This window comes from Rhinatrema bivittatum, chromosome 1, assembly GCF_901001135.1.
Source record: "Rhinatrema bivittatum chromosome 1, aRhiBiv1.1, whole genome shotgun sequence".
NCBI lineage: Eukaryota > Metazoa > Chordata > Amphibia > Gymnophiona > Rhinatrematidae > Rhinatrema > Rhinatrema bivittatum.
This window is the reverse complement of record NC_042615.1, coordinates 571,554,103-571,580,936: the sequence shown is the minus strand read 5'-3', so window position 1 is coordinate 571,580,936 and position 26,834 is coordinate 571,554,103. Positions and strand designations below refer to the sequence as shown.

At 46.3% G+C, this 26,834-nt stretch overlaps 1 protein-coding gene across 3 annotated transcripts in view; it reads left to right on the top strand.

The window, feature by feature from the left end:
* The first annotated feature begins 7,977 nt into the window (after window positions 1-7,977).
* SLC35D2 (solute carrier family 35 member D2) overlaps window positions 7,978-26,834 on the top strand; it is a 188,342-nt gene continuing 169,485 nt past the window's right edge. Inside the window, exon 1 of one of the 3 annotated variants that reach the window (XM_029617744.1) lies at window positions 7,978-8,420. In XM_029617744.1, the coding sequence (XP_029473604.1) occupies window positions 8,287-8,420 (134 nt within the window). In that variant the 5' untranslated portion in view covers window positions 7,978-8,286. The remainder of the gene's footprint in view (window positions 8,421-26,834) is intronic. The other 2 variants (XM_029617737.1, XM_029617729.1) reach the window with 2 other exon arrangements.

The window sequence follows — 26,834 nt, the reverse complement described above, 5'->3', positions numbered from 1 at the left end:
TCCTACTCTCTGTTTCCTGTCTTTTAACCAGTTTGTAATCCATGAAAGGACATCGCCACCTATCCCATGACTTTTTAGTTTTCTTAGAAACTTTTTTTTTTTTTTTTTTTATTTAAAGTTTAAAAGAGGCTGAAGCAGTACAACAACATACAGCAAAAAATGACACATACCATCACGAACTTCTGTCTCCCTTGCTTCAACATGGTAATTAAACTGAAACACATTATCAGAGTAGCATACTCATCTAAAAATCCAAGCCGAAGCAAACTTTAACCCTATTCCCCCCATTACCCCACCCACCCTCCCCCTTACCCCTCTCAACAGCAAAATACTGTACTGTGTTATAGGGCTTTACACCCCTCAGGGAGAAAGTAAGAACAAAAAAGTATAAGAAGAAAGATCTGAAATAATGCAGAAAGCATAATACCACCTGCCATCCACCCCAGACTACTCATAAGTCTCTGCTTCCCTCAGCGCCGACAAGACCTGTCCATCAGTGTCCAAAGCTCAACCTGAATCCGCAGGAGGCCCAGGCGGTTGGACAGCGGCTCGGGACCAGTCCATGAACGGCTGCCATCTCAACTGGAAGCGTGGAATTTTCTTCTGCTTGATTGCTGTTAAATGTTCCAGGTGTTGGATCTGTATCATCCTTGTAACTACTTGCTGTCTCGTTGGAGCCTTTTCCTGTTTCCAAGCACATGCTATCACCGACCTGGCCGCTATTAAAGTTTGTGTGATTAAATAAAAATGTTCATATACCTCATTTGTGAGTTGTATGTTTAAAAGAAACAACTCTGGTGTTATCGGCAGTTTGATTTTAGTAATGGATAAAATTAAGTCTGCAACATCACGCCAAAACACAACAATTACAGAACATGACCACCACATATGTAAATAGGTGCTAACCTCCCCACATTTCCTCCAACAGCGTTTATCCCATTTAGCAGAAAATGTATGCAACTTGTAAGGAGTAATATGCCATCTATACAGAAGTTTATACCCCTGTTCCACTATATTAGCCGAAATAGAACTCTGTTTAACCTGCAGAAACCCCTCCCTCCAACAGGATGTGCCACAAAGCTCAGGAATATCTTTTTCCCAATTCTTAAGATGAACAGGCAAGTCCGGCAAATCCCCATTGAACAATAAATAGATTTTGGAGATAACCCTGCCGATGCTGTCAGCCTTATCGCAGAAGCCCTCGAGCAGAGTTTTGCCCAACAACAGCTCTCGTTTCACTGGGTGCTGCCCCAAAAAATGTTTAATTTGACTATAAGAGTATTCATCCGCAACGGTAAGTCCATATTGAATTTTTAAATCCTGAAAGTCTCTATATATCCCACCATTGAAGACCTGTCCCAAAGTCGTACACCCCCCAGCCACCCACCTCTTAGCCATTCCCATCGACTGACCCGGGGGGAAACCTTTATGAAAGAAAATGGGCGAACTGTAGAAATACTGGCAATGTCCCACCAACCTAGACTTCCACTTGTCCCACAACACCAAGGTATGTTGCACTGTAGGTATCTCCCATTTAAGGGTGGGCCTGTCTGTAGTCCGGAGCCACATATATGGACCTGGACCACTCCCCCCCACCAGGTCTTTCTCCAGCCGAACCCATCTCTTCCCCTCGCCATTTGTGTGCCAATGTACAGCCGCCCTCAGTTGAGCAGCCACATAGTACCAAAGTAAGCACGGCACACCGAGTCCCCCACGTTGTCGGGGCAAGAAAAGGACCTCCCTCCGTACCCTAGGTGGCCTATGTCGCCAAATAAATCGCATGAGTTTCCTCTGCCAGGTATTAAGAGCTTCCAATGGAATAGCTACAGGCAAGGTTTGGAAAAGGTAGTTAAAGCGAGCTAGGATATTCATTTTCACTGTCGCTATCCGCCCCAGCCACGACAGCCCCAGCCGTTCCCACACCCGTAGGTCGTGTAGAATTGTTGGCCATAAGCCCCCATAATTTAGCTGATATAAAGTGCTGAGGTCCGGACTTATTTTAACCCCTAAGTATTTCAGGCAATGTTTTACTACTTTAAAAGGAAAAAGCTGATGCATTTGCTCAAATTGGGCCTCCGAAACAGAGATATTCAGCAGTTCAGACTTATCGGCGTTCAGCCGATATCCAGACACGGCACTAAAGCGCTGCATTTCGGTCAAAACCCCTTCCAGGGACTGCTCCGGCTCAGACAAAGTAAAAAGAACATCGTCAGCAAACATAGAGAGCTTATATTCTTGGTCTCGTATTCGTAACCCATGGATCCTGGTATTAACCCTAATAGATGCTGCCAAGGGTTCCAGATATAGTGCGAATAATAGGGGTGAGAGAGGGCACCCCTGGCGGGTTCCCCGCTCAATTTGAAACGTTGGGGAGTACCCCCCGTTAACCTTAATACAAGCGTTAGGGTTGTTATACAACGCCATGATCCAAGTGGTAAAGTTGCCCCCAACCCCACTTTATCCAACACTGCCACCAGATAGTCCCAATGGACCATGTCGAATGCCTTTTCAGCATCGACCGTGAGCATCACCATTGGTATTTGTTGTTCCTGACCCCACCATATAAGATCTAGCACTCGTCTCACATTATCTGCCGCTAGTCGGCCGGGAACGAATCCGGTCTGATCCGGATGTATAAGAGAGGGAGCCACCACCCCCAGCCTGTTAGCCAGGATCTTAGCTAATATTTTTAGATCTAAATTGATCAGCGAAATTGGCCTATACGACCCGCATAATACAGGATCCTTTCCAGGTTTAGCCAATATGGTGATGCCCGCTTTGTTAGAGTGTGCTGAAATTTGCCCCTCCTGGAGTAAAGAGTTAAACGCCTTAGTCAGTGGAGCTATAATGATATCCTTAAGCTTTCTATAGAATCCTGCCGAAAACCCATCCACTCCCGGAGATTTCCCCATTTTCAGATCCTGTATCGCCTTGCCCACCTCAAATTCAGTGATATCTTTATGAACCATCTCCCTGCGCACCTCGTCTAACCGGGGAAGCTGGACATCCGAGAGGTATACCTGGATATCTGTCTGCGTAATATCTTGTCTCTTAGAATACAGCTGCTGGTAAAATTCAGTAAAACGCTTCCTAATGGCCATATTTTCAGTCAGCAGCCTACCCGAGGCATCAGCAATCTTGAGAATCTGGTTCATACCCATTCTAGCCTTTAATCGTCTCGCCAACAGTCTGCCCGCCTTATTCCCCCCCTCATAGTGCGCTTGCTTTGCCCTGTCTAATTGATGGGCAATCCGACCCAAGTCCAGCTGTTCTAGGTCCCGTCTCAACGTTTTCAATTGCTGTCCTATATCCAGGTCCGGTTGTCTTTTATTCTGCAATTCTAACTTCCCCAGTTTGCGAAGGATAGCAAACCATCTACTGTCCCGAACTCGTTTAACATGCGTGGCCAGGGCTATCAATTTACCCCTGGCGACTGCCTTAAAACAGTCCCAGACCCCCATGGGAGGAACCTCTCCATTGTCATTGTCCGCTAGATATTGCAGCATGTCAGAGCGAAGTCGGAGTACCTCCCGGTCATCATCCAATAAGCTTTCATTCAGTTTCCAAAACTTATCTCCCCCCACATCCCCTAACCCGTGCAAAGAAAGTCCGATTGCCGCATGGTCTGACCACGTGCGGGTCTCGATACTGGCATCTTTAACATGATTGACCAAGCCTCTGTCAATAAGAAACATATCAATTCTCGAATATGACTGATGTGTAGCAGAGAAAAATGTATAGTCCCTCTCAGTAGTGTGTATATGGCACCATATATCCACCAAGTCCCATTCTTTCATTAACGCCTTCAGACAACGTCTGTGTGCTTTCGAGTATGCCGAGCTTCCCGTGCTGGTGTCTAAATATGGGTAGCATGGCATATTAAAGTCACCTCCTATCAAAACAGAACCATCAGCCCAGTGCCGCAACACAGCTGCTACCTGGGTAAAAAAAAGGGCCTTGCCCCGTATTTGGGGCATAGACGTTTACCAATGTATACAGCTGGTGGCCTATTTTGAATTTCGGGAGCAAATACCTGCCCTCCTGGTCTCTTATCACAGTTTGCACATCAACAGTCAAATGTCTGGAGAAAAGGACACCAACCCCTTTATATTTCCCTCTTACTGTAGCTGCGGCATAATACTGAACTGGAAATTCGTGAGAAAGCATAAGCTTCTCATGGCGCTTTCTAAGGTGTGTCTCTTGGCATAACAGAATATCAGTTTTAGCTCGGATTGCATCTTGCAACAGTCGTTTCCGCTTATGATAGGTTTGCAGCCCCTTAACATTCCACGAAAGAATTCTTATATTACTAGCCATGGCAGTTATGCTCAACTCTCCGTCTGACCCAGGCAGATCCATCTTTATCCTCCCGTTTTCCCCTTTTACACCTTACCCAACCCCCCTTTCCCCCATTACCAGGTAAAAAGCCCCAAAACACTCTGCTCCCCCCCTCCCCTTCCCCCCTCCCCCCCTCCCCCTGACCATTTAAAGTGGGAATGACTGCACAGAGGCCCCCTCCCGATCTCTTACCAACCATATTAACCTGTAAAACAATAACAACTTCGGTGCAGAAGTCAGGAATATGCAGGCATATGAAAAAGAAAAGGAACCTAAAGAGTCACCATCTGCTTGTCCAGACATGTGGTACCCATCCAGGGTGTAGTTATTGATCTACAAAAAACAAATGTAACAGGAAAGGTATCCCCTCCAAAACTGCAGCTACAAAGCCCTGTAGCTGGGAAATCAAACTCTTCCAGGAACAGCAGAGGCTGGAAAGAAAATATCAACGGGGTGGGTCAGAAGAAGACGCTGATCCCCCCGAATTACGTCGCAGCCTCTTGCCACCAGATTGGACCCTCTGCCACCGATTAAGCGTGTCCCGCTTATCTCTCCCCTCAGGTGAAGCTGCTCTCACGTTCGCCAAGACAGGCCATCCCGCCGTAAGCAAGACTTTCTTCGCTTCCTCCACCGTCTGTACTCGCACTGCCGTGCCCTTCACCGTAAAGGCTAAACCAAAGGGGAACAGCCATTTATATTTGACCTCCCTATTGCGCAGTGTGGCTACGATCTCCTTGAATTCCCTGCATTTTCTGATAGTGTGTGCAGACAAATCCTGAAAAACTTCCACAGGATAGCCTTGCCATTGGATTTCTTTTTTCTGTCTGGCGCAGGAGAGCACTCTTTCTTTTATCTGGTATGAGTGGAAGCACACAATAATATCCCGGGGTGCATTTCCCCTGGGTTTCGCTAGGGCTCTGTGGGCTCTGTCAAAAACAATTTCTTTACACCCTTCAGGGGGATTATTGTCGTATAGTAGCAATTCACAGATGTCTTTGACCACTACTGCACAATCTGTATATGCCGGCTCCTCCGGCACTCCTCTGAACCTTAAGTTACCACGGCGGGACCTGTTCTCCAGGTTGTCCACCCAGGATCTCAACTCACAGTTAGAGGCCTGCAAATCATGAACTTCTTTTTGCAATGCTTCCTGCCGGTCCTCCATTTCCCCGATCCGCTGCTCTGCCTCACCCACCCGGCTGCCGAGCACCTCGTGGTCTTGTCGGAGTTCGCGAATAATTTCCTTTATTTCGCCCCGCAGGGAGGACATCGCTGCCTTCATGTCCCCCACCCATGTTTGAAAATCCTCTCTCGAGGGGGGAAGCTGTGCCGCTGGCGCTGCTGCCTGCTGAAGCTCCGTTTCTGCTGGCTCCCGCGCCTCATCGCTGCCATTTTCTGAAGCTTCTTCCTCCGTGGCAAGGCTAGTAGGCCGTGGTTTGAGCGGGTCGTAAGAAAAGCTTTTTAAATCCGTTATTTTGCGTCGCTGTGCCATCCTGGTGTTCTCTGCACTGTAAACTGCTTCCCCAGCCGTTTTGGTAATCAATCCTGCACCGAAGCGTTATATTGTGGAGATCAGGCTCAGGAGCTCTCCTCTTAGGCAGCCAGCTCAGGGAGTGACGTCACTTCCCCCTTTCTTAGAAACTTCTCATGATGGACTTTGTCAAACGCCTTCTAAAAATCCAAATGCACTACATCTACTGGTTCACTTCTTTTCAATGTGTTCACCTATTACCGCCTGCTCCAGGCAGGCTTTAATATCTGAGCGATAAATGTGCGTCTGAGACGCACGTTTATCTTTTTGCATTCAGAGTGAATGAGTAATAGGCTCTTTCACATGCATTTGCATGTGATGAGCGCTATCTCATTCACTCCACGTCGGATGCGCATTAAATAGGTGCTAATCCCCCTATTGCATTAGGGGGTGGATTAGTGCCTATTTATCCTGCATTCGACTGCGCTGTATTGCATCAGCCCCAATGATAAGGAAGGATCTGCCCTAGAGTTGGTGACACACTGAAAGGAACAACTCTAGTGTTAATATCAGTTTTTTGGCGAAAAAGAAAGAATTTTGTTAGAAGATCCTGGAGGAATTTTCTGCTGTCCTTCATTCCTGTTCTGAAGCAAAATAGCTGCTTGTTTCAAGCGGATCTTTCCATCAGGGATTCAAAGAAAAGAACCAAAGAGACTGTGTAAGATTAACAGAGCCAGAAAATCTGCTAACCATGAGTAAAGGAAAGTAACATCACTGGGGATACTATTCCAGTTTTCACCACCCTAGGGAGAGAGAGGACTTGCTCTCTGTGCCATAGATTAACATTTTTATCAGTTTTGGAAGGGGTTTTTGCCATCCTAAAATACCCTGCCCTTCTGGGAGCTCCATTTACCTTAACCCAAGAGAATGGAAGTTTCCCTGGCCCTGATATAAGTGAGTCCTGTACAGATAGAGGGAAGAGACTGTAATAAATTGAGAAAATAATTCTGTAGTGCTGTAGTTTGAGTTTGTGCCATTCATCATCATTATCATCATCATCATCATCAGTGTCTAACAGTAAAGACTTTAATTTTGGACACTAAACCAGTGACACCAGAGTATTTCTTTTGCACTCACTGCACCCACCTTAAGAATAATTATCCTCCCCAAGGGAACCCAAAGAGCTACAGAGGAATGTGTAACAAGGTCACCCCTGTCACATTGGGACATAGAGGTGTATCTTTTCCCCTACCGATAAAGGATCCGGCCTTGGGAGAAAGAGGAAATGAAACATATCTAGCCGGTGAGAGGTTCCAGCCCCAAAGAGTAACAAATATTTTTATGGCCTCATGAGGTAGCAATCCGCACCCGGGGATGGGGGGGGTTACATAATGAAACAATATTTATGTATTTATTTATTTAACAGTTTTATATACCGCAGTTCCGGTAACATTGTTACTAATCACTTCGGTTCACATTTCAACAATTACAATGACAATATAAAGAATAATTTATAATGTCTTCCATAGAACAGGGAGAGTGAAACTTGGATAATAGCTTACAATGAACAGGGAGAGTACAAATTATATACAAATAGCTTATAAGAACAGAATGTGAAGTCAATATCCGCCTCTGAGGCGACAGTTCAGTTCTCTGTAAACCGGTGCGATATGTATTCTATACAGGAACATCGGTATATAAACATTAAAAATAAATAAATAACTAAGGGTCCCAACAAACCAAATGAATGAACTGAAACAATTTTTTCCTTCTGCACACCCCTGTTTAAACTCCAGTAACTAGTTCTTTGCTTGGGAGCTCTTAACTGATCCTATGATCTCCTCTCTCTGACAAGCATTGGACTTCCTTCAGGTTTTTTTTTTCCTGCTTCTTGGCAACACTGATGTCATTCCTGATGCAGCACAGACTCGGGTAACAACTGTTAAGTACTCGCAGCTTTTCCCCAGCTCAGCTTTTCTCTGCAGTAGAGAGATGGAGAGACAGCTACATGAAAATAAAAGATATTGAATAAAGAAACAAAGGTGAAATAAAATGTGTATTGATTATGTGAGTTTGGACAGTTTAAGATTATTTTATATGTATTTTTAAAAAATACTTATTTTTTATATTCTTGGTATAATACTTGACATGTGGTTGTTCTTTTCTTATTTTTGCAGTATGTTATACTTGTACACTGTAACTTTTGCCTCTCCTCTCCTGCCCTCACCCACTTCCCTGAAATCCACAATCCAATCTTGTGCTGTCTGTACTTGTTACTGAGAGTTGTGCCGCAGAAAGTTTAGTGTAGTGCAGTTCTCTTCCTGGAAGGGAGGAGAGTGTGCTAGTGCCTCCCTCTTCTCTCCAGCTCCCCATAGCATAGCATAGGTAGGAGGAGGGAGCTGCTTTTCTAGACTGGGTGCAGGAGTTTGCAGCAAAGACATGCTGAGAGCTGTGGAAGGAGGCACTCTGGCTGGGATATGTCCATCAACAGGAAGCAGAATGCCCATGGGCCAGAGATGTCCAGCTGGGCTCGGCTGTTCTCTGCTCTCTTTTATGGCATCAGCTCATTCCTCCTCGTGCTGATTAATAAGAATGTGCTCAGCATACACAGGTAAGGAGGAGTCTCCTGCTCTTTCTTTTTCCCCTCGGCTGGTATTGGGTGTTTCTGCTTCCTGATCAGAAACCTGCAGTCTGTATCTGTATAGCCCTTGATCAGAGACTTAGGTAACTAAGCATCTTATTCTGAAAACCCCACCTGGAAACCTTGAGGCAGACTGCAATTTTGACTTGGAGATGAGGGCAAGGGTTCATCTGATTGAAGAACGTTGCTGGAGAGAATCCCTGCCGGTGGCTGCTACCAGTGTCATGCACATTGCTGCCCTAGTACCAGGGACTTACTGGAGCTAATCTGGAAAGTTTTATTGTTACTTCTTCCCCCCTCACCTCCCCCCCCCCAAAAAAAGAGTTCATTTAATGAAATCCTCTATTTCTGCTGACAAATGCAAAAGTAAAGTACACCCAGTGCCTGTCACTGTCATCAGGAATCCCTAGTCAGAAATAACCATGTTCTGAAGTGGTTTTGGCTAACATTCACAGTGTGTATAGCTAATCTCTTGGCCCATGTGTGTTAGACACTGACATTTCATGCCTATTTTTCTCCATCTCTCGGCATAAGTCACATATTACTGTAAAATGTATGTAGGCTTTGATCCAGTTCACTCCGTTTCATTAGGATAAAGATGACCACATGTAGTAAAATGGCAGGACCTGCTCAGAGCAGATACTTTGTAGCAGATTTACAAAGATGTTTGTGCCACAGTCAGAATTGCTCAGTAACTCTTCTCCTTTGTGTCCCCTGCCACTTGTAGATCATGAAATGTTCTTGGAAGCTTATACAGTCCATTTAAAACAAAGATGACATTTCTCTGTAGTGACTCAGGTTCAGATATCTGAAGAAATAAGGACAAATCAATCACGTTTACAGTAGCAGGCTTTCTTCTTTTTTAGTGTATTTCTATCTGGCTTATGCATTTACAAAAGTGGAGATTCCCACACAATTGAAATAAAAGAATACTTTTAGGAAATTATTTTAATATTCCAAAATTGGACCATATGGCAAATTTAAAACTTTTCCAAGATTCTGGGGAAGAGACTTGTGCTAGCCTCACAGCCAGACACACTCTAGACCAGGGATGACCGACCTTTCACACACCAAGAGCCAAGAAATCGGAATGCACAGTACCAAAGAGCCTCACATTTCTGAAAGACAAGGAGTGAGGGGGGAAGGTGGGAGTATCCCCTTCCAACAGTATTTCTCCCTCTCTCTCAATATAGCCAACCTTGTTATTTTCTCCCTCAAACCCATCCTGTTCTCAAACCTGCCACCAGTCTCTCAGTCTCAGTCCCACCCCCCACCCCTGTCCACATATCTTTCAATCTCATACTGTTCCCACTTGTATCTCTTGAACCCCCCCCCTAAATTCTCTCAATCCCTCCACCCTTTCCCCCCAAGTCCTTTAATCTTCCCCTCCTTTACCAACCAGAGTGTCAATTCTCCCACCAGTTTTTCTCCCTCAATTCCATCCTGTCCCACCAATCTCCCAATCCTCCCACCCTGCCCCTCCAGTCCCTCTCTCAATCTCATCCTTTCCCCCATTCTCTCAATCCTCCTGCCAGTCTCTCTCAATTCCTCCACCATCCCTCCAGTGTCTCTCTGTCCTCCTACCCTCTTCCCACCTGTCTCTGACCAACATCTCTCTCTCTCTTGCCCATGCTCTGTTCAATGTCTGCCTGTCTCTCTTGTTTCCATCAGTCTCTCTTAATCCCCCACCCTCTCCCTATCAGTTTCTCAACAGTCCAGTATAAAACTTTCCCCATATTCCACAAGAAAAATAACAGGGGTGCAGCGGCTCCAACATTAACCCTCTCTTCTTGTAACTTGTACTACTCTGCTTCCCCTCTCCTCAACCTCTGCCCATCATTAGCATCTACTCTGCCTCCACCCTCTCTTACTCTCTCTCCCCCCTGTGATCTTCCCCTTCGGTGCCTCTCTGGCTCTCTCACATACACACTACACTATTACCAATTCTGGTTCTTACACAACCACCACCTCTCCAACATTCACCCCCTCTTGTACTACCCTTCCCCATCCTATATATCTCTCCCTTCTCCAATCACCATCTCTGGTTCTCTCACCCCTCTGCTCCCATCACACCTCTAGTTTCCTTTCTCCTTCCTGACTCTGTCACCCTTCCTGTCTCCCTTCACCCTCTTTATCTCTCTTACCCTTCCATTCACTTTCATAACCTTTTTTAAGATGGCACTGGCCATCCATTGCTCCTGCCATGTGACAGAGGCCAGCCAATGGCACCAATAGCCCCTGTCACATGGTAAGGGCAAAGGGCCACCGGCACCATTTTGTTTACTGGCAGCCATCTGCCTGAGAGCAGGAGATCACGCCCGGGACCCCCGCTGGACTACCAGGGACTTTAGGCAAGTTTTTTGGGGGGTTGGGAGGGTGGGGGATTGTAATTAATTAAATCTGAAGGGTTGGGGGTGGTTTTTTGTTTTTTTGGTTCGGGACAGTTGAAAAGAAATCAGCCCAAACTGTGGGAAATGAAAATTCCTGCAGCAGGCCAATAACGAAGGCCGAACCACATCTCTAATACTTTACAATGGATTCTGAATTGTACAGGAAGCAAGTGTAGTGCTGTCAGTGATGGGGTGATGTGATCGAATTACCTTGTCCCTAGTAAGAGCCTGGCAGATGCATTTTGAAGTAATTGCAGTGGGGTAGATTTTCAAAGGGTTACGTGCGTAACCCTGAAAACCTGCCCCTGCGTGTGCAAGCCCTGGGACACGCGTATATCCAGGGGCTTTGTAAAAGGGGTGGGAAGGGGGCGGGATCGTGGGCATGGTGCCGGTCCGAGGGCGGGACCGAGGCCTCCATGACATCGGCTGTGCCAGAGGCAGGCGTAATTATGGAAAACAAGGTAGGGGGGATTTAGGTAGGGCTGGGGGGGGGGTTAGATAGGGGAAGGTGGGGGGGGGAGCGGAGAGAATGGGGAAAGCCATCAGGGCTCCCCTAGGGCTCGGCGCACGCAAGGTGCACAAGTGTGCACCCCCTTGCGCGTGCCGACCCTGTACAGTAGCGCACACAAATGTACCCCGCGTGCCGATTCAAAAATCTGCCCCACTGGTTTTACAAGACCTGAGGATAGGCCTAGTAATAGGGAGTTGCAGTAGTCCAAGTTTGAGAATATTAGTGTTTGTAAGACAGTGTGGAAGTCCTGTATTGTTGGCAGTGGTTTCAACTGATGCAATATTCTCAGTTTGGTGTATCCTGTTTTGATTAATTTGTTTATATGCTTTTTCATTTTGATGTTCTCATTGATCTGAATTCCTAGGACTTGTATTTGATATGAAAGAGTAATATTAATAATTCCTAGGTCCAGAGTTGGTGGTTTGATTATCGTATTATCTCTCCTTATCCACACAATTTTGGGGTTTTTTGGGTTTAGAGTTAGTTTTAATTGAGCAAGTTTTGTTGTATGACCTTCATGTATGTTGACAGAAATGATGCGGTTTTTTCAAATGTTTTGTCAAAAGGATGGTGTATCCTGTCGACTGTGTATAGGAAGAAGTTGATTCCTAGATTTGCTAATAATGCACATACAGGTAGCAAGTAGATGTTGAAAAGTGTGCCCGAGATCGCTGAACCTTGGGGGACACCTGTATTGATTGGGAAGGTGTCAGAAATATGATTTCCCAGTTTGACTTGGAATGTCCTATCTTTAAGAAGGAAGAGAACCATTTGTTGACATTTCTGTCTATTCCAATTTTTCTTAGCTGGTGGCATAGCAGGGAAATGTTAACTGTATCAAATGTGGCTGTTAGATCAATTAGTAGCAGGATATATGATTCATTGTTATCAAATCCTTGTAGTACAGGGTCGGCTAAGGAAATGAGAAGGATTTCTGTTGAGCAATTTTTTCTGAATCCAAATTGGTTCAGGTATAGTATATTATTGTCTTCTAGGTGATTCTCTAATTCAGTTAACACTGCTCTTTCTATGACTTTAGCAATGAATGGCAGGTTGGATATTGGTTGGTAATTTTCCCAATCATCAATTCTGCCATTTTTATTTTTTTGGATTGGTTTAATCACTGCTTGTTTTGCTTTATCAGGGACTAATCCCTCAGTTAGCGAGTGGTTTATTATGGTTTTGAATATTGGAGTTATTACACTGTTTACTGTTTTCAGGGTACTTGCAGGGATGGGGTCCTGTGGGTGGGTTGCAGGCTTCATTTTTGTGATTTGGTTTATTTCAAATTTAGATACTGGGTCAAATGAGTTCCATCTCACTTGGTCACATCTGTCTTCAGGCTTTTTTGTTGGTAATCAGGTGGAGAATTGTGATTTTAGTGTATTTATTTTGTTTAATAGCAAGGTGACATATTTGTTGCAAGAGTTTTTTGAAAAGTCATGGTTAGAGATGGAGGAGGTTGGGTCCTTGATTAGGTTTTGACTATTTTGAACAGCAATTTGGAATTAAATATTACACCATGGATCTGTTTTGCTTTCTTGATTTGTTCATGGTATTTTGTTAATAGAGATTTGTAGTTTTCTAGAGATATCTTAGATTGGAATTTCCACCATTGCTTTTCAGATTTTCTCAGGGTATGCTTATTATGTCTTAGCTCCTTGCTATACCAAGGTTTCTTTTGTTTAGTTGTGTTGCCTTCATTCTGGAATGTTTTTCCTGGGTTGGGCATAGAGTATCTGCTATTTCATTGATGATTTTATCCCAGAGTCAAAAGATGAGGTAGTATTATCATGCACAAAATCAGTTATTTTATTTGTTATTGTTTTTTTGAGTATTTATGGTTCTACCTTTTTTCAGTATGTGAAAGATTATTTATTATATAGATTTGTTTGTCGTGTGGTGAGAAGAGTTACTTCTGCTTTTATTAGCTGGTGATCAGTCCAGGGCAATATGTTGTGAGAAGTTTTGATTACACAGTTTTTGTGATTGGTGAAAATTAGGTTGAGGATATGTCCAGCTTTATGAGTAGGGTTGGTTACATTTTGTGAATGTGAGGGACATATGGTCGTAGGAATACATCAATAAAGGCAGCAAGGGTTCCAACAAAGAGGCAATGGCAGCTATATTAGGTCTTCCCGGAGGATTGGTTAATGATTTATGTATCTTAGATAGCATGTAAATCGTAGGCATTATTGGGTATTCTACTGTAAGGAAATATATTTCTTTTTTTGTTAGAAAATTAGATGCACTTGCCACAGCTAGAATGTTGTCTATTCTTTCTTTATGGTCATTGTAGGGTTGATCTTACATTTAGTGTCAAATGTCTCATCTGACAACTGTCTATCAATCTCTCCTATATACTGTTGTTTGTCCATTAGAACAACTGCTCTTCCTTTGTCTGCAGAGAAGTTATGGTGGTAAACAAACAAGATAAGAATTTAAAAGATTTTATATCACCATCAGCATTACCATCACAATGCCCACTAGATATTAGACCAGCTGGCCACAGGCCATGTGGTAACTGCAGTGTTTGTACTGTAAATATGAACACCAAAAATATTAATTATCCATTCTGTCAATAAAGAATTTCATTTAGACAGTTTTACAAACTGTAAAAGTGCAGGGGTTGTATATAGCTGTTTGTCCTTGTAAAAAAAATGTATGTGGGTAAAACAATAAGAACTTTCAATAAAAGAATTATAGAGCATAAGAGTGCCATCAATAGGAAAAGTGAGGGTTAACCATTAGTGGAGCATTCTGTTCTATTAGGGCACACACTCAATGATTATGTTGCGCCCGTCAGTCGCAGATGGCTGCGACCTCTGCTGCTCACCTCAATTTGCCCTTCAGCTCCGATTCTGTCTAAGTTGGCCGCCTCTGCCTCTACACACCGACCTCCCTGGCATTCCCAGGATGGCATGGGTGATCCCGGTCGCCATCTTGAATCTGGACTGACCTAGGACACGCACACGCGTGACTGCCTCCGTCTTATCCATGTCATGGCGGGAACCTTGGGGGCGTCCCCTCCGCATGATGTCACTGCCTACGTGTATTTAAACCTACAGGACCTTCCTACCTACAAGTTAGCAAGGATTTCCATCTTGCTCAATTCCGCTACCCAGAGATGCTTCACCTCGCTGTTCCTGTGTTCCAGACTGAGTGATTCAGGTACCCACTCCTCGAGAGCCTTGCTGCACTCAGGGCTATCCACTTCTTGGAGAGCCTTCTCTGCGAGTCTCACATTCTCCAGCCTTGTGTGTACTTCTCGTTGCTACTACGGACGAACCCTCCAATGTGCCCGTGCCTCGGGTTTCCACCGTGACTACGACAGTAGCGTATCTGCTACACTTCGGAGTGAGTTCAAGATCTGCTCTACTCTCCTCCTCTCTGCATGATGTGTGGATTCACGGGTTACCTCGCTCTGTGGACCACTACCAGATCCACGCTGTCTTGTGTCTACTTCCAACACCAGCCTCCAGCCTACCCTGCACTGCAGACCACTACCAGAGATATCTTGCACAAAGACTACCAGGAGGAAGTACCATCGTCAGCCAGCACCTATCTACCTCCCAGGAGACCGTGTCTGGCTTAGTACCAAAAATCTACAGTTACGTATTCCGTCTTGAAGACTAGCTCGAAGATTCTGTGGGCCTTTCCGAGTCGCCGAATGAATGGGAGCAGTCTCGTACCGACTTCGCCTACCCCCTCCATGCGCATATATGACGTGTTCCATGTGTCATCGCTAAAGCCTCTTGTTCTGTCTAGATACCACTCTCGGGCTCCTGAACCATCGGACCCTTCAGTACCGGATGAGGTCATGTATCAAGTACGTGAGGTCTTGGATGTCTGGTTTCACCAATGTCTGGTTTCACCAATGTCGATGGGAGTACCTGCTTGCCTGGGAGGGTTGTGGACCCCGAGGATAATTCTTGGGAACCAGCCCGTAACATCCTTGACAAAGACTTATTACGGCAGTTCCATCTGGGCCACCCGAGTAAACCCAGACCGGCTAAGAGGGGGCGTAAGACGGGAGGTACTGTTGTGGTTCTGGCCGCGAGCGCCGCAACCAGACCCATACCTCCGTGTTCCTGGACCTGTTCCCGCTTTCGTTGGCCTAGTTCCTGGCCTGTTCGGCGGCGTCCCTGCGAGGGCCGTGCCGCCGGGAAGCCTTCCATGGATGCCCTGTCTCTAGGCGCGCGCGCCACTTGGGCACTTTTCTAGGCAGTTTCCCGCCAGTGGTGACTCCGCCCAGTTCCTGACGTCAGACACCGCGGCCTTGATAAGCCGGCTGTGGACACTCAGTCTTGGCCTTGCAACGGGCTTACCAACCCGGAACTCTGTTGCGCTGTGCCCCGGAGCGACCTGCCTTGCTATTCGCTCCGTTCCTGCTTGCCTGCTACAGTACCTGCCTGGTTCCTGTTTACCTGCTACAGTTCCTGCCTGGTTCCAGTACCCGAGTCTTGCCACAGTTCCTGCCTGGTTCCAGTACCCGAGTCTTGCTACAGTTCCTGCCTGGTTCCAGAACCCGAGCCCTGTTACAGTACTGACCTACTGTCCTAGTCTGGTTCCAGTTCCCAGTCCTGATCCACTACCGCCTAAGCCCTAGCGGCCGGGCCCCTACGGGCTCCTCCCGGGGGGAGTTCGGCTTCCAAGGGTGAAGCCGCCTAAGTCCCAGCGGTTGGACTCCTAAGGGCTCCTCCCGGGGGAGTACCAGCTTCCAGGGTGAAGAGCACCTCTATGTCCAGCCTGAACATCTGCCTCCCAGCCTGCCATATACTAGAGACATTGACCATCTTTTCCCAGTCTCCTGCAGGTCGGCCCAAGGGTCCACTAAACTGAGATTCCCATAACAATGGGAGAGTTAAAGTGGGTAGCACTGGATGTAGAGGTAGATATAATTGGCATCTCAAAGACCTAGTGGGAGCAGGATAATTAATGGACAATGTAATACCAGGAAACAAATTGTATCAAAATAATAGGATGGATCAAATTGGTGGAGGGGTGGCACTATATATTCACTATATATTAATTGAGTCAACATAGCCAGTTGGGCCACACTTCCACTCCCACACTGCTACTCCAGTCCAGGCATGAGATGCAAGATTGAAGGCTGGAAGAGATGCCATGCAGAGTCTAACTGTGTCCCCAACACTGCCAGTTGGGCCATACTTCGACAACTACACTGCTGCTCCTGTCCAGGCCTGACATGAAAGATCAAGGGCTAGAAAAGATGGAAAGCTGGGTCCTCCTTTGTCCACACACCACCATTTGGACAACAAGTCAACCACCACACTGCTGCTCCTATCCAGATCTTAGATGCTAGATCAAGGGATGGAAGGGTTGCAATGCTGAGTCCTGCTATGTCCCCAACACCGCCAGTTGGGCCACAATTCCACAACCATACTGCTGCTCCTGTCCAAGTCTGAGATACAAGATTGAGGGCTCTAAGAGATGCAAAGCTAAGTCCTGCAGTGTCCCCAACACTGTCATTTTCACCACACGTCCACAACCACACTGCTGCTACCTCCACAGGCAAAGAAGAAAATACAAAGGCCACAACACACCAGTGCTGAATCCTACTGTGTCCCCAGTTCTGCCAGTTGGGCCACACTTCTACAACCATACTGCAGCACCTGTCCAGGCAAGAAATGCATGATCAATGGCTGGAACAAATGCAATGCTGAGACCTGCTGTGACCCCAACACCACTAGTTGGGCCACACGGCCTGAAAACCCAATCCAGGGACTAAAACACACTAATGCTGAGTCTGCTGTGTCCCCAACACAGCCAGTTTGGCCATACTTCCACAACCATACTACTGCTCCTTTCCAGGTCTGAGTTGCAAAACCAAGGACTAGAAGAGTTGCAATGTTAAGTCCTGCTGTGTCCCCAACACTGCCAGTTGGGCCACATTTCAACCACCAAACTGCTGCTCTTCTCTAAGCCTGACATGCAACATCGATGGCTAGAAGAGATGCAAAGCTGAGTCCTATTGTGTCCCCGTCACTTCCAGTTGGGCCACACTACAACCACTACCCTGTTGCTCCTGTCCAGGCCTGAGATGCAAGATTGAGGGCTGGAAAATATGCAATGCTGAATCCTGCTGTATCTCCAAATCCAACATACACTAACAGAATCCACCTGCCTTGCCTTACCAACATCACAGGGGCCAACATGCCCTGAATCTATCCACCTGCCTGAGGATGTGTTCCATCCACAAAACTGGGGCTTGTCACTCCCTCCTGCTTCTTGACTTGTCCCCGTCCACAAACTCAGGCCTGTCACTCCCTGCTGCCTCCTGACTTGTCCCCAACCACAACTGGGGTCTGACTCAGCTTAGTTCCTCCTGACACATTCCCAAGAAAAACATTGTGACCTGACACTATAGGGGTCTGATGGCACATCCAGTAGCAGGTTTTTACTTTCTTACCCCAGCATCAACAAGACAGGTGTATAGCAGCACATTATGCAGCAGCCTTACACTAAAGTACCTCTACACCAAAAGCACAGGGGTCACATCCAGTAGCAGTCTTACACTGCCATACACCTCACACCATTGGATTGCCTTCCTTCTTCGTAGCATAACTACAGGATCATGACTCCACCGAGTTCCTCTGCATGCTCAAGCCACCTACTAGGCATGATTCTGCTGAGCTCCTCTGCCTCCTTTTCCCCAAATGCAACTGGGTAGGCATGACTCTACTGAGTTCCTCTCCTCCTATTCCCCAAAACCCGAGTCTGAGGTATGACTCCGCTGAGCTCCTCTGCCTGCTTCTCCCCAAATGCAACCAGTTAGGCATGACTCTGCTGAGTTCCTCTGCCTCCTTTTCCCCAAATGCAACCCGGGTAGGCATGACTCCTCTGAATTCCTCTGCCTCCCATTCTCCAAATGCAACCTTTGAAGCATTACTCTGTAGAGTTCCTTTGATTCCTATTCACCAAAATCCACCTCCGAGGTATGACTCTGCTGAATTCCTCTGCCTCCTTTTAATAATTGCTACCTCAGAGGCATGACTCTGCCGAGTTCCCTGCCTCCTTTTAACAAACACTATCTCAGAGACATGGACTCCTCTGAGATCCTCTGTCTCCTTTCCCCAAATGGCACCACTGAAGCATGAATCCACTGACTTTCCCTGCCTGCTTCACCCCAAACAGTTGTGAGGAGAAGCAGGCAAGGGAAGACAGGGGAGTCATACTTCAGTGGTGATGTTTGCCAAACTTCACTGGGGCATGAATCCACTGAGATCCTCTGCCTCTTCTACTAAAAACCACCACTTAAGAATAACTTATCCTTTATCAGCCTGGCTTATCCAACCCTAACCAATGAGGCCTGCACTTACAGCTACGGCATGCCATTTTCAAATCCTAATCACAGAGGCCTGTCACTTACAGTTATAGCATGCCATGATCCAACCATTACCAATGAGGCCTATCACTTACAGCTATGGAATGTCATATTCCAACCCATGCCAATTCGGCCTGTCTCTTTACAGCTACAGAATGCCATGTACCAACCATTAACACTGAAGCCTGTCACTTACATGTATGGCATGCCATATTCCACCTTTACCAATGAGGCCTATCATTTACAGCAGTTACAGCATGCCATATACCAACCATTATGAATGAGGACTGTAACTTACAGCAGCTACGCCATGCAATTTTACAACTATTACCAATGAGGCCTGTCACTTATAGCTACAATGTGCCATGCTCCAACCATTACCACTGAGAGCTGTAACTTACAACTACAGCATGCCAAGTTCCAAACATTACCAATGAAGCCCATCACTTATAGCAGCTATAACATACCATGATCCAACCATTACCAATGAGGCCTGTCACAGATATGGCATGCCATGTTCCAACCAAACATTATCAATGAGGCCTGTTACACCTATGGCATGCCATATTCAAACTATTACCACTGAGGCCCCAGCCATACATTGCAGTACAAACTTACTGAAATACCTTGGATTGGCTGTTTGGACCGTGGAGACAGCAACAGTGTGGTTGTGGAAGTGTGGACTAACTGTGTTGGGGATATAGCAGTAGGGGTGTGCATTCGTTTTCGCCATATTGGCGATCCGAAACGTATGTTGCACTATTCGTTGTATTCGTGGGGAAAGTGAAACATATCGCGATTCCCCACAAATACAACGAATTTTCGCCGAATTGCTCGGCCGCCAATTTAAACAACCCCCCCACCCTCCTGACCCCCCCAAGACTTACCAAAACTCCCTGGTGGTCCAGCGGGGGGTCCGGGAACCATACCCTGCACTCACACACCCTCGGTACCAGTATCAAAATGGCACCGATAGCCTTTGACCTACTATGTCACAGGGGCTACCGGTGCCATTGGTCAGCCCCTGTCACATGGCCATCAGCGCCATCTTGTGCTCCTACCATGTGACAGGGGCTGACCAATGGCACCGGTAGCCCCTGTGACATAGTAAGGGCAAGGCTATTGGCGCCATTTTGATTCCTGGCATCCAACGAGGCATCCGACGAGTGCCGATGAGGCATCCGACGAGTGCAGGAAATCACTCCCGGACCCCCACTGGACCCCCAGGGACTTTTGGCCAGCTTGGGGGGGCCTCATGACCCCCACAAGACTTGCCAAAAGTCCAGCGGGGGTCCTGGAGCGACCTCCTGCACTTGGGCCGTATTGCCAGTATTCAGAAAGGCGTTGGTGCTACCTTTGCCCTCACTATGTCACAGGGGTCGACCGTCAATTTAATGGCACCGTCGGCCCTGTGACATAGTAAGGGCAAAGGTAGCGCTGGCGCCATTTTGAATACTGGCAATACGGCCCGAGTGCAGGAGGTCGCTCCCGGACCCCCGCTGGACTTTTGGCAAGTCTTGTGGGGGTCATGAGCCCCCCCCAAGCTGGTCAAAAGTCCCTGGGGGTCCAGCGGGGGTCCAGGAGCGATTTCCTGCACTCGTGACGTCGGATGCCAGGAATCAAAATGGCGCCGATAGCCTTGCCCTTACTATGTCACAGGGGCTACCGGTGCCATTGGTCAGCCCCTGCCACATGGTAGGAGCACAAGATGGCGCTGATGGCCATTTGATAGGGGCTGACTAATGGCACCGGTAGCCCCTGTGACATAGTAGGTCAAAGGCTATCGGCGCCATTTTGATACTGGTACCGAGGGTGTGTGAGTGCAAGGTATGGTTCCCGGACCCCCCGCTGGACCACCAGGGAGTTTTGGTAAGTCTTGGGGGGGGGGGTCAGGGGGGTGGGGGGTTGGAGTAAATTTAATTTTAGCCGGGTAACGAATAGATTAAGACATATAACCGCATCGGGGCGCTATACGGACGTATGCAACGTATCTGCCCCATGACGAATACGTATCCCGAATGCAACGTATGGCGTCCCTCTGCACATCCCTATATAGCAGGACTCAGCTTTGTATCTATTGCAGCCCTTGATGTTGCATCACAGGCCTGGACAGGAGCAGCAGTGAGGTTGTGTAAGAGTGGCCCAACTGGCAGCATTGGGAACCCAGCAGGAATCAGCTTTGCATAGCGTGCAGCCCTTGATCTTGCATCTCAGGCCTGGACAGGAGCAGCAGTGTGTGTTGTGGAAGTCTGGCCCAACTGGCGGTGTTGGGGAGACAGCAGAACTCAGCTTCATATCTGTTCCAGCCCTCAATCTTGCATCTCAGGCCTGAATAGGAACAGCAGTGTGGTGGTTGAAGTATGGCCCAAGTGGCTCTGTTGGGGTCACAACAGGACTCTGCATTGCATCTCTTCCAGTCCTCAATCTTGCAGCTCAGGCCTGGCCAGGAGCATCAGTGTGGTTGTGGATATGTGGGCCAACTGACTGTGTTGGGGAGAGAACTTTAAGCAAGTTTAGGGATGCAGGGATCTGTCTGCTACAGGATACTTTCAGTTCACCTCCCACTTCACTTCACAATCCTAAGCTCAGGGAAAAGACAATGTGTTCTCCTCAGAAATAGGATTTTATTTATCAGATTTGGCAGGACTTTGAATTTAGAAGATAACAATTCCTGTCTCTAACATTCTGGCCATTAAGCACCAGTTTACCCTAAAGAAAGTTCTGTACCACGAGTGGTTACAAATATGGCATAAACCTTAGCCTGCTTAATATATTAACACTTATGGCTAACTTACTTACCCCTGATCTCAACTTCAGGTGATATCCCTCTGTTCACCTCTTAAGCAGACGCTGGCTGGAGGTCTGGAGAATGTGTGCAGGGGACGGAGACTTGCTTTCTGGGTTTGATACTGGCAGAGCTGGTGGCGGTCCGGGAAGGAGAATTGCTTCTGGATCTGGTACTTGCCGGGCTTGCCGGACTTGCTGGACTTGCTCTTGCCCCTCACTGTCTCAGACTTCGAGTCACTCTCCGAACCTGAGCTGGGTGTCTCATCTCTCCGGTCTCCTCTCCCCGATCTCTTGGCCACATCTAATCTTCTTCCTCCTCGATAGCAGGGTATGATGATCTGGTTCAGACTCCCCATTTTGCTCTTCTGGTTCCTTTTCTTTCAGAGGTCACTTTCAGGGTCTGTTTTCTGGTTTTGCTTCCTTCTTTCTATTTGCCCCCCCCCCATCTTAAACTTTTCAGCTGATAAATATGCATAAGTTTATACATAATTACGTGGTGGGTAGAGGGTCTTTGTCACATTGCAGGTCTTTTCCCCCCTTCCCATTTCTTGGGGGGTGGGGGGAGGTTCCTGCCACATTGTAGGTCTTGGCCTGTCAGTATTTGTCTGCATTCTTCTTTGGCTATTATGATTCATATTTGGTGCTTTCAGTGGTAAAATATGGGATATTTCCCTACATTTCCCCTTCTTAGTGGGATGAGCCAGCAATAGAGCTTATCTTGCATAAGTCTAACTATCAGGCTAATATGCAGGCCTCAGCTGTATGATATGTATGACCATGAATGATGACTTCATTAACATGAGGCAGGAATAATGCAACAATAATAACAATCATGGTACTATGAGGAATCACAATAGTAATAATAGAATGGAAGTATTATAATAATGTAATAGATAGGACAATAGTAAATAGAATCATTGTTATAATGAGGAAAGGCAAAACGTATAATGAAAAAAAAAAAGGGGAATAGTAACAGGAAATATATATATAAAGGTGATAAGAAATAAAGAAATAATGTAGGTCTCACATGAAGCATACTGTAGAAATATGAAGTAGGGACATCATCTCAGACTTGAGGTAGAGTATATGTGTATGTGTGCAACCCTCCTTTCCCTAGTCTGGAAAGTGATGATGATCACTGATTATCTGGTGCCTCCTACAGTTCCAGAGATGCAATAGACATGGATGCACCAAAGAGCAAACCCAGGGCAGAAAAGATAATGGATTCAGTAATTAGTCCAATAACCCTTTTGAGTCAGTCTAAGTCTTTTCTAATGGGCTGGGTAGCATAATTCAGATGATCCATGACCCAAGTTTTAGTTGCAGGCAAATGCATGTTAGTGAGGTTAAAATGTTTCTGGATCAAATGTTGGGGGTTCAGTGACACAAAGACTTTCTGGGTGACAATCTGGGACTGAATGATGAGGAAGCCAGGGGTGTCTTGCATCACGATGCCAGAGGAAGGACCAAGCTCAACCAGCTTGGCAGCTTCTGCTCCTGCCATCAGCAGCATTAGGATGATCACTCTCAGGGACTGGCTCTTCATCTCCTGAGCTCCTGTGTCCACTTGGCTCTGGTCAGTTGAATGTGGGTTTTGGTTGAGTCAAATCTCCATCCGATTAATATCTAGGACAATGCTGAGTATGGTCTACTTTTTCAAGAGGATAACATTGTCATTATTATCTCCCCCTTCTTTGGGCTGTCTGTACCGAAGTACTAATAGAGAGGGATCTGCTGATCTTTGGAAATTTATTCTGAGAGTAGTCTCTTTCTGCTCTATGGAGCAGGAACTATGGGTTTCTTTCCCACTTAGAGCCACTCTTCCATACGGGACAGGGAACCTGACCTGAGTCCACATGACCTCATTTACCTAATCAAGGATGGGGGACAGTCTCATGAGGAATTCATTCCCAATTAGGAATTCCTCACCAGGGGTGTTGGTGAGCAGAACTGGGTGTTTCACTTTCATCTCCCCTATTTGACGGGTGAGCCATATCTTACCTCTGACCTCCACAGGCATTCCTCCATAGGCCCCTAGGTCCACTTCACAGGGACTACTCTTGGAGGGGATCTACTCTCTAAGGAAGCAGAGAACTTGTCAAACAAGCTCTGCGTGATTAGGGTAACCTCAGAACCCATATCTAGGAGCCCCTCCCAATTGAACCCATCTTGTATTCTGATGGGGATCATGTAGCGGAATTCCTGAGGCTTTAATTTCCGTAAGAAATACTTATGCTTCCTGACAGAGGTCCACATCCAGAAGGGGTGTAAGACTCTCCTGTGGCTGATGGTCACCTGGTACAGTAGAGGTATGGGCATCTCTGGGTTTGAACAGGGAAGGCTCCTGGGCACTTATGGTAGTGACCTGGGGAGACAAAATAGGATCAGTTAGTAATTGTATGCTAGAGAAGGACCCAGGGGTACCAGGGCCCTCTTTTGGTGTGCCAAACCCGGTGCCACTCTTAGATTTCTCAGACTTTTTCTCCTTTTCTGGGGAACCTTTCTGGTGGAGCAGGCACACTGTGGCTTTGGTCGATGAGCTTCTGGATGATGGCTGTCAGCTCAGCCAGCTGATTCTCCATAGGAGGTCTCTGGTTTTATTTTTGCCACTGCCCCCAGTTGTGATTCCTTTTGGGTGGCTGCGAATCTCCTGCGTCTTTTTCTGGGTTAGCTTCTGGGCCATCAGATTGCTCATGGGGAGGAGGTGTCCAGGGCCTGTCAGACTAAGAATAATAAGATAGGGGATTAGTTTCAAAGTGTATCTCTGGACTCTGACTCATGGTGGACACTTGGTTCCTCTCCTTCTTCTTATCTGTCTTTTGCTCCCTAGGTAAATATACAAAAAGGGTAAATAACTACAACTCTCTATCCACTTGTCGTATAATTACATATAATATAGAGAGCCCAACAATAATACGTGAAATACACAAATTTTATTTAAAGATATCACACAAATATACTTATATAGTTCAGTTTTATTGTCTATATAGGTATATTTGTGTGATATCTTTAAATAAAATTTGTGTATTTCACGTATTATTGTTGGGCTCTCTATATTTTGCTCCCTAGGGGCAGAACTTTCCTTTATGACAAATGGCATATACATTTTCTGCTTCCTCTATGAGGAAACTTACGGGCACCTCCCTATGGAGGTATAATGAAGTTTGCAGAGTAGAGGTTTCTGAGAGCGATCTTGACTACTTCGGTGGCACAAAGCTGCCCATAAAAGAAAGTCTGCTTTAAGCAGTAGCTAAAAGTTCAGGGACTTTTTTCAGTGCCACATCTTAGATTTTAAACAGCATGCCATGTCAAAATGCTATTAGCATAAGTCCCAAATTACTCTTTGAGGGCGAACTCAAATGTGTCTATGGACTCTTTTACCTTAACGGGGATGCTGGCTATGTATTGTCTAGTTCTTCACTGAAACTTCAAGGGAGCAGGGCCATCTGGTCTTTTTCAGAATGGGTACCTACTACCTGAAAAATTTCATGCAACCTTGTTAGGTGCTGCAAAATATTTGAGCCAGAATTTTCTCTAAACGGAATGATTAGTGTGCGAAGGAGCTTAATTTGTTTATTTATTTATTTGCTTTTGTATACTGACATTCATTGGGGTACATCACATCGATTTACATGTTGGCATGGAGAAATAGTGGGATGAATGTGTCCTACTATTTTTACATGGAACGGAGGCACATCAACAGTTAATACAGTTACATTTTCGCAGTGTTGAACATCGAGGGGAATTTAAACAAACAGCTCAATGGGGCAATTTGATTCGATCAGCTCAACAGGGCAATATCTATAGTTACATGGGGCGGTGGGCATCTATAGTTATTTACATGGGGAAGTTTGTACATGGGAGACTTATTGGGGCTTATTGAAGTAGGCGGACATGTCTAAGGTTAATTGGAATTGTGTCGTTTCCATTTTTATTGTGAGGTTGGGGTGGGGATGGGGGGTGGGGGTAGGCTTGAGGGAGGAAAAGCTTTTTGGAATAGCCAGGTTTTTAGGTTTTTTTTGAAAGACTAGGTGGAAGTCTCCAATCTGAGTTGTTCAGGGAGTGTGTTCCACAGGGAAGGGCCCGCTATTGATATGGCGCGTTCTCTGGTTGCGGTGAGGTGTGCTTGTTTTGCGGAGGGGATATTTAGCAGGCCGGTGTTCTTTGATCTGAGGTTTCTTTGGGTGTGATGTGGTGGAGGGCGTCTTTTAGCCATTCTGTGTTTTTATTGTGTATTGATTTGTGTAGTAGGGTGAGGGCTTTGTATTGTGTTCTGTGGGATATTGGGAGCCAGTGAAGGTCTTTGAGGATGGGTGTGATGTGGGCTGATCGATTGCTGTTTGTTAGGGATCTGGCTGTGGCATTTTGGAGTAGTTGCAGTAGTTTGAGGGTGGAAGAAGGGAGTCCAAGTAGAAGGGAGTTGCAGTAGTCCATTTTGGAGAATAGGAGGGATTGAAGTACTGTCCTGTAGTCTTGGCTGAAGAGGAGGGGTTTGATTTTCTTGAGAACTTGTAGCTTGAAGTAGCTGTCTTTTATTGTTGCAGTGATGTGTTTTTTTAGGTTGAGCTTGGAGTCCAATGTAATGCCTACATCTTTTGCTTCGGTAATGCATCAGCTGGGTGGTTGGGTGGGTGTGAGAATTTGGCTGTTCTTTGTGCGGTGATTGAGTGATTGAGTGTGAGGGAAAGCTGTGTGAGGAGATTATTTATTTGGGCTGAGTAGGTTTCCCATTGCAGTAGGGTGCGTTGTAAGTTTTCTTTTATGGGGAGTAGTATCTGAACATCGTCTGCGTAGATGAAGTAGTGGAGGTTTAGGCTGGAGAGGAATTTGCAGAGGGGGAGCTTATATATATTGAATAAGGTGGAGGATAGGGAGGAGCCTTGTGGGACACCATGAGGGAGTGGGAAGGGTTTCGATTCGCTGTTGTTTAGTCGGACTTTATATGATCTGTTAGATAAGTAGGATTCGAACCATTTAAGGTTTTTGTTGCCAAGTCTGATTTCTGTTAACTGTGATAGTAGAGAGTTGTGGTTAGTGGTGTCGAATGCGGCAGAGATGTCCAGTAGTATTAGGAGGTAGGAGTATCTGGCATCAAGACCTCTCAGGGAGGTGTCTGAGAGGGATAGTAGTAGGGTTTCCATGCTGAGTGATTTCCTGAATCCGTGTTAAGTGGGGGAGAGGACTTTGTGTGTTTCGAGGTGTTCCAAGAGTTGGCAGTTGACAATTTTTTCTAGGATCTTCGAAATGAAGGAGAGGTTCGAGATGGGACTGTAGTTAGCAGGGTCGGAAGGATTCAGTTGATTAGTGAGGTTGGAAGCTCCCCCTAGTATCAGCTGGTGGTAAGCCTG